This window comes from Vombatus ursinus, unplaced genomic scaffold (genome assembly GCF_900497805.2).
Source record: "Vombatus ursinus unplaced genomic scaffold, bare-nosed wombat genome assembly UNPS02010822.1, whole genome shotgun sequence".
Taxonomy (NCBI): Eukaryota; Metazoa; Chordata; class Mammalia; order Diprotodontia; family Vombatidae; genus Vombatus; species Vombatus ursinus.
Window position 1 is genome coordinate 151,108 of NW_020950600.1, and position 8,269 is coordinate 159,376.

Below are 8,269 nucleotides of genomic sequence, written 5' to 3' on the forward strand. Positions count from 1 at the left end.
CTTAAATTGTATTATAAAGCAGCAATCATCAGAACTGCTTGGGACTGGCTAAGAAATAGAGTGGTGGGTCAGTGGAATAGGTTAAGTATGCAAGACACAGTAGGCAATGACTCTAGTAATCTACTATTTGATAAACCCAAAGACCCCAGCTTCTGGGATAAGAACTCACTCTTTGACAAAAACTGCTGGGAAAACTGGAAAAGAGTATGGCAGGAACCAGGCATAGATCAAAGTCTCACCACATACCAAAATAAAGTCAAGATGGGTTCATGACTTAGATATAAAGGCTGATACTGTAAGCAAACTGGGAGAGCAAGGAATAGTTTACCTATCAGATTTATGGAGAACAGAAGAATTCATGACCAAACAGGAGTTAGAGAACATTACAAAGAGCAAAATGGATAACTTTGATTACATTAAATTGAAAAGGTTTTGCACAAACGAAGCCAATGCAACCAAGATTAGAAGAAAGGTAGAAAATAGGGAAAGAATTTTTACAATGAGTGTCTCTGATAAGGGCCTCATTTCTAAAATATATAGAGAATTAAGTCAAATTTATGAGAATACAAGTCATTCCCCAATTGATAAGTGCTCAAAGAATAAGAACAGGCAGTTCTCAGATGAAGAAATTGAAGTCATCTATAGTCATATGAAAAAATACTCTAAATCACTATTGATTAGAGAAATGCAAATCAAAACAACTCTGAGGTACCACATCATACCTATCAGATTGACCAACATGACAAAACAGGAAAATGATAAATGTTGGAGAAGATGGGGGAAAATTGCAACATTAATGCATTGTTGGTGAAGTTGTGAAATGATCCAATCATTTTAGAGAGCAATTTGGAACTATGCCCAAAGGGCTATAAATATGTGCATACCCTTTGACCCAGCAATAGCACTTCTAGGGCTATATCCCAGAGAGATCATAAAAATGGGAAAAGGACCCACGTGTACAAAAATATTTAGAGCAGCTGTTTTTTGTGGTGGCAAAGAATTGGAAATTGTGAGGTTGCTCATCAATTGGAGAATGGCTGAACAAGTTGTGGTATGTAACTGTAATGGAATACTATTGTGCTATAAGAAATGATGAACAGGCTGACTTCAGAAAAACCTGGAAAGACTTGTATGGTCTGATGCTGAGTGAAGTGAGCAGAACCAAGAGAACGTCGTACACAAGAACAGCCACATTGTGTGATGACTAATATTGCCAGACTTAACCCTTCTCAGCAATACAAGGATCTCAGACATCTCCAAAGGCCTCATGATGGAAAATGCTATCCACATCCAAAGAAAGTACTATGGCGTTTGAATGAAGATCGAAGCATGCTATTTGCTAATTTTTTTTTCTTCTGTTGTGTTTTGTTTCCTTTTTCTGGTGGTTCCTCCTATTGGTTCTAAATCTTCCTTACAACTCCACTAATGTGAAAATATGTTTAATAGGAATGTATATGTATAGCCGATATCAGATTAGGCGCCATCTTGGGGAGGGAAGTGGGGATGGAGGGGGAGAAAAATTTAAAACTCAAAAGCTTATGGAAGTGATTGTTGATAATTCAAATAAATTAATTTAAAAAAAGACTTTGTAATTGATTGTGTGACATGGGAGACACTGGCACAGGACTGCTCAGCATGGTGTGCCCACATCAGAAAAGGCGCCGTGCTCTATGAGCAAAGCAGAATTGCAGTAGCTCAAGAGAAACTCAAGATACGCAAACTTCGAGAATCCATCCCAAATGTTCACATGGACTATTTGTGCCAGACCTGTGGTAGAGCATCCCGAGCTCACATTGATCTGATCAGCCACAGTTTGTACTGAAGGACAACCACCAAGCCTACCCTCACTTGCTGTTCTCAAAGCAAACAGATTGAGTGACTCAGAGTATTTATATTTTCATTAGGTAAAACAAAACAGCTGCTTGGAAGACGGTCACCCCATAGACATCCCTCTTCGTCAAGCGTCCTAGTCCAACACAAAACATCTAGGCTCATATAGATGGATGTATGCTTGCTCAAGTCTTTCCAGAAAGTTTTAGAAATTATTTTGCATTGTAGGATCTACATTAAAGTTACAACCTGAAGACAGAATTTTAATCAAATAGAAATGGAAAGCAGTCTATTGCAGTTTCAAGAACTCCTAGGACGAGGTAGAGCTGCTGCAAATCTCAAAGATTCAAACAATTGTGCTCTTAGGAGGGCAGACTAAATTTTGTCCAGTTACACAAAAGTGTGAATCCTATCTTGTGATATCTTAAAAGCATTTTCATGTGAGCTATTTGGCTTTGATCAGTAACTAGCAACTTTCAAATGCTGATGGTAATTTAATTTTAAGTAAGACTTATGCATCACTTCATTTCATGTTTTTTGTTTTTATTTTTTGGAAGCAGTCCAGGTTAAGTGACTTGGCCAGGATGACTGCATATTGATTATCTGTGAATTTCAGACCCAGATACTTTGCTTCCAAACTCTCTTGAATCTGACTTGGAGTTGACCAAGTTAAGGAACAGATACCTAGCTCTACAGCCTCTGTCTCTCTGTGTCTCCATTTCTGTCCCTGTCTTTCTACAGCTCTCTTTTTTTTCTCTCCTCCGTCTCTTTCTCCATCTCTGTCTCTAGCTCTCTTACACTATCTCTGTCCGTCTCTCTGTTTTTATGGGTCTGTTTGTCCCTCACCCTGGCCTTCCCCCCTCTCCTTTTCTCTCCCCTTCTCTCTCTCTCTCTCCCTTTTTCTCTCCTTCTCTATCCCACTTTTGGCTCCACCACCTCTGCTTCTGTCTCTGTTTCCATGTCTCTTTGTCTCTGTCTCCGTCTGACTATCTATTTCTCTGTCTCTCTCTTTGTTTTCCAGTTTCGGTGTGTCTATCTATCCTTCTTCTCCCTCATTCTCTCCTTTCTCTCTTCTCTCTCTCCACCTTTCTGAATTCCCCCTCCACCTCCTCTCTCTATCTCTCTCATCAACCTCTGTGGGTTTAATTATCTCTACACAAATGACTCATAGATCTCCATCCAGCCTGTCTCTGCCTGTTCTTTGGTCCACATTACCAACTGCCTTCTGGACATTTCAAACCGGATGCCCCATGGATCTGTCAAACTCAACATGTCAAAGCAGAACTCATCCTCTTCCCCTACTTCCGACCCTCTCCTCCCTTCCATGAAAGGCAGGACCATCCTTCCAGTCACCCAGTTTATAACCTTGGCTTTATCCCAGACTCCTCGCTCTCCCCCCGTCTCAAATATCCAGATATTTGCCCAATCCTGCCATTTCCGCCATCACAGAATCTATCAAGTCCGACTCCTGGCCTCATCACCTGTTGCCTGCATTATTACAACAGCTTCCTGACCGGTGTTCCTCCCTTTCTCCCAACCCCCGTCCCTTCTCCTCACAGCTTCCAAAGTGATTTTCCTTGAGTACAGATCTGAACATGCCACCTCCCTCCAGTGGCTCCCTATTGCCTCTCAGACAAAGTATTGACTATTTTTATTTAGCTTTTAAAGCTCCCCCCAAGCCCCAATCCAGCCTCAGTGTGCATTACCAGGCAAGCGTATCCGTATTCTACAATCCAGCCAAACTGGCCTCCTCCTTAAATAAATGGGGCGACGAGGTGGCATATTGGATAGAGCTCAGGGCTGGAAGTCAGGAGGATGAGTTCAAATCCACCTCAGACACTCACAAGCTGTGTGACCCCAGGCAAGTCACTTCATCCTGTTTGCCTCAGTTTCCTCATCTGTAAAATGAGGTGGAGAAGGAAATGGCAAACCTCTCCAGTATCTCTGCCAAGAAAACCCTAAATGGCGTCACAGAGTCAGACACAACTGAAACGACCGAACATCTGTTTGTGTGTTGTCTTCCCATTAGACGTGAGCTCCTTGAGAGCAAAGACCATTTTTTTGCCTTTCTCTGTATCCCCAGCAAAGTGCCTGATACATAGGTCCAGCACATTAAACTTTTTAAAAAATTTTACTTCTTTTTTTCGCTAGGCAATGGGGTTAAGTGACTTGCCCAGGGTCACACAGCTAGTAAGCATCAAGTGTCTGAGGCCAGATTTGAACTCAGGTCCTCCTGACTCCAAGGCCAGAGTGCTATCCACTGCACCACCTAGCTGCCCCTGCCCAGCACATTAATTAATGCTCAGTGACTAACTCACTGACTGACCTACTGATGGTCCCAAGTGCTGGCGCCCTCCTCAAACTACTTGTATTTAACAACCTCGTATATACTTATATTTATTCTCTATATGTTTATTCTGTTTACACACCTGCATGTGAACCCCTAATAGAATGTAAACTCCTTGAGAATAAACATTTTCATTTTTTTTTTTGTTCTCATCTTCTCAATGCCTGGCACATCATAGGGATTAATAAATACTGTTGATTGATTCAAGATACCTCAGGAGACAGCTAGACAGCCCAGTGAATAGAGCTCTGGGCCTGGAATCAAGAAGACCTGAGTTCAAATCCAGCCTCAGACACTCACAAGTGATGGAATTCTGGGCAACTCATTTACCCTCTGTCTGCCTCTGTTTCCTCAGCTGTATAATGGAGATAATAATAGCATCTTAATAATAGCATCTATCTCCCAGGGTTGTTGTGAGGTACGTGTGAGAGGATTTTTATAAAGCACTTTGCAAACCTATGTAAATGTGAAATATTATTATTTTGGGACATCCAAGGGGAGGTGTCCTTAAGGGGTTGAAGGTGGGGTGCTGGAGTTCCAAAGAAAGATGAGAGACGGATGGGTGGATATGGGAGATATCTGTACAGAGACCATACTTGATTTCATGAGAAGTAATGAGATCCCTGAGAGAAAAGAGAGACAGAGGTGAGGTCAGGGCTCAGGACAGAGCCCTTGGTTACACCCACATACAGAAAGAGGGCCTAGATCATGATGGCCAGACAGATAGGACAATCACTGTGGGGGTTATAATAGCCCGATCTGCAAGAAGAACCACTGAGGCAGAGCTCTGAGCCAATGGTACTTTACTAAAGGGTCCGTGGTCCCTTCTAATGAAGTGGACCTCAGATCTTTCTCCTGATCTGACATGCCCCTTTCCTCCAGAGCCTTGTTTTTATGAAGTTTGATATCAGGTTTGATACCTGAACACTTTAGAGGGGCTACACAAAATACAGAATCCCATTGGTTGATACAGCTTGCTTCAAGGGCCAAAAATGATGTATCGACCAAAAAGTGGTCTTGGGTTGGACAAACATCAGGCATCTCCACTAACTAAGTGGTCCTAGGATGGTCACTTGCTCAGGTTGGATGAGAATGGTCCAGAAGTTCAAAAATAAGTCAGGAGACTTTCCACAAAACTGAGCCAACTTGCCATGCCAGGCTTGGTCACCACAACAAGGAAAACCAAGGGGAGAGGTCCTCTAGACAGCTTCCTGATTAAGCAAGTGAACTTACAACCATAGCTGTGGGGCCTAATATGCAGAACTTATAATCACTACCCCAATAGAATCCTATCAGACTGATTAACACTGATTGGAACAGAGTAGGGGTCCAAATGAATCATTTCTCACACCACAGCAGAGACAGCCAGGAAGGAGAGAGTACGTCGGGAGGGGAATCAGCAACATCGTCGAGCACTGCAGGAAGGTCACGAAGTCTGAGGACTGAGGAAAGGTCATGGGATTCTTAGCAAAAAAAAAAAAAAATGGTTAGTGACATGGAGAATGAGCACAAATACATACGACCAAAGGTCGCTCCCCAGGGACTTTGATCAAAGGCTCTGCATAAACAGAGAAGAGCTGAAAACTATTAATGACCATATGAAAGATTGCTCTCAATCACTTATAAGACAAAACAACTGTGGAAGGTCTTACCTCACACCCAGAAAATTGGCAAAGATGAAAAAACGTGGGAATAGTCAACGTGGCGAGGAGGACAGGCACGTTACTACACTGTTAACGGAGAGGGGAACTGGTCTAGCCATTCTGGAAAGCAGCTTCAAATTACGCCACTAAAAAATTAGCTAAAATATTCAGACTCTTCCAGAGAGATCCCATCGCTGCTAGGCACATACCCCAGTGTTATCAAAGCCGAAGAAGCCACATGCACACCAAAATATGGAACTTTGTGAACAGGGAAGTCAAGCGGATGCCTTGTGGGTTGCCTTTGGCCTCAGCGTTTGGGGATGTTTGCACTAAAGGGAGTGCTCTGGTTCTGCCTGAGCCTTGGCATTTGACGCTGAACAGTCATCAGGAAAGAGTCCAAGAGGCTGGGTAGAGAGGACAAACATTCCAGGCATGGGGACAGCCAGTGCAAAGACACAGAACGGATAAATAGGATGTCTGGGGTGAGAAAGGACAGAGAAGGCCAGTTTGACTGGACTCCAGGGTATGAGAAAGCAAGTAATATGTGATGAAGCCGGAAAGGTAGGAAGGGGCCAAGACCACGAAGAGGTTGAAATGCCCAAAACAGGACTTTGTGTTTGATTCTGTAGGTAATAGGGAGCCACAAGAGTTAATTGAGTAGGGAAGTGACGTGGTCAGACGTGCACTTCAGGCAAATTACTTTAAAAGCTGCATGGAGGGGTAGCCAGATGGCACAGTGAATAGAGCTCCGGCCTTGGAATTAGGAGGACCTGAGTTCAAATCTGGCCTCAGACACTTGACATTTACTAGCTGTGTGACCCTGGGGAAGTCACTTAACCCCAATTGCCTCACCAAAAAGCAAAAAAAAAAAAAAAAAAAAAAAAGCAGTGGGAGCATGAGTTGGAGTAGAGTAGGGGTCATCGAAATAATTGAGCCAAGAGGTGGCGATGCCCTGAACTGAGATATTCGCTCAAGAAAGACTTCAGAGTTGCGATCAACATGATTACCCACCACAATTTCAAAATACACATGATAATAAGCTAGCATTCATATAGCTTCTTAAGGTTTGCAAAGCACTTTACACATATTATCGCATTTTATCCTTACAATAACCTTTGGAATGTATGTGCTGTTATTATCTCCATTTAACAACTGAGGAAACTGAGACTGGCAGAGATGAAATGATTTGCACAAGGTCCTACAGCTAGTATATGACTGTGACTGGATTTGAACTCAGATCTTCTTGACTCCAAATTCAGGACTGTATCCACTAGGTCACCTAGCTACCTTTAGGCATGATGAAGCATGCTACCCACCTCCTGATGGAGAGGTGATGGACTCAGGGGACAGAGAGAGGGAGAGAGGGAGAGAGACAGAGAGTGAGAGAGAGAGAGAGAGAGAGAGAGAGAGAGAGAGAGAGAGAGAGAGAGAGAGGAGAGGGGATCCCTGGGAGACTTGAGGGGAGAAAAGAAGGCTTGTAAAAGCCATTGTGATGAGAGGGACAGAGAAACAATTAGGGAGGAATAGAAGGATTTCCTTGCTGCAGGTAGGGCCTAGTTGAGGTTAAATACAGCTAGCCTCTGTGAGTATAAATCGTGAATCCCATGCAGTGGTCACATGATTTAAATCCATACTGCATAGTGCCATCGGACTGGAATCAATTACCATACTTCACAGGATTCTAACTTCAAACAGTGAGAACTTCAAGGGATTCCTCCTTTCTTATGTTATAGGCCTCTCCGTAACATAAATTCATGGTGGACCCAGTCCACAGGATAGTATGATTTCCTACAGCTCCGTTCTAAGTCAAAGTGGAGGAAGTAGCTTGCGGGAGTAACCTAGGAGTGTTGTTTGGCAAGAAGAAAATGTACCTGTCTCCCTTCACTCCCTGGGTGAGGAACGTCGGGTGCGGGAAAGCATAAGCACTAGTTTGGCACAGTCCACGTGCTGGCTAGCTTTGCCAAACTTTTTAACCCTTGTTCAAGAGATGGCTCACTGGGTGAGAGAGGAAACAGGAAAATTCAGAAAAGAAGGTCATGTCCCATCAACAACTATCAGTAGAAATGGACTATTTTAAAAAAAATAAAACAATGATAAGTTTTTAAAATAAAGCAATAAGAACAATTCTCAACTTTTCATAAAAGAACAAAATCTTTTTCTTAAATACTTGACGCTCTCGGGTCCCTCTTCTTCAGGCTGAAAGGCTTCCGACTGATCTTTATTTGTTATGAACTCAAGGCCCTCCATTGCCTGGTTATCCTCTTCTGGACCTTCTCCAGCTTACCAGTTTCCCTCTTATACTGACCTGAACACAACATTCCTGTTGAGGTTTAATGAGGATAGACTGCGGTGGGCCCACTGCCTTCCTATTCCTGGAAGCTGTCCTTCTCTTGACGCAGGAGTTGGGCTGAGACAGGGAGGAGAGATTTAGGATCACAACCTGAGGGAG

General features: G+C 43.1%; 1 protein-coding gene across 3 annotated transcripts in view; it reads right to left on the minus strand.

The window, feature by feature from the left end:
* The window catches only part of LOC114038302 (putative inactive cytochrome P450 2G1), a 21,980-nt gene extending 13,711 nt beyond the window's left edge, over window positions 1-8,269 (minus strand). The window contains exons 1-2 of one of the 3 annotated variants that reach the window (XM_027855574.1): window positions 8,126-8,269; window positions 5,527-5,640 (exon numbers count right to left, since the gene is read on the minus strand). In XM_027855574.1, the coding sequence (XP_027711375.1) occupies window positions 5,527-5,640; window positions 8,126-8,138 (127 nt within the window). In that variant the 5' untranslated portion in view covers window positions 8,139-8,269. Of the gene's footprint in view, window positions 1-5,526; window positions 5,641-5,829; window positions 6,158-8,125 lie in introns of those variants that run through there. The other 2 variants (XM_027855575.1, XM_027855576.1) reach the window with 2 other exon arrangements.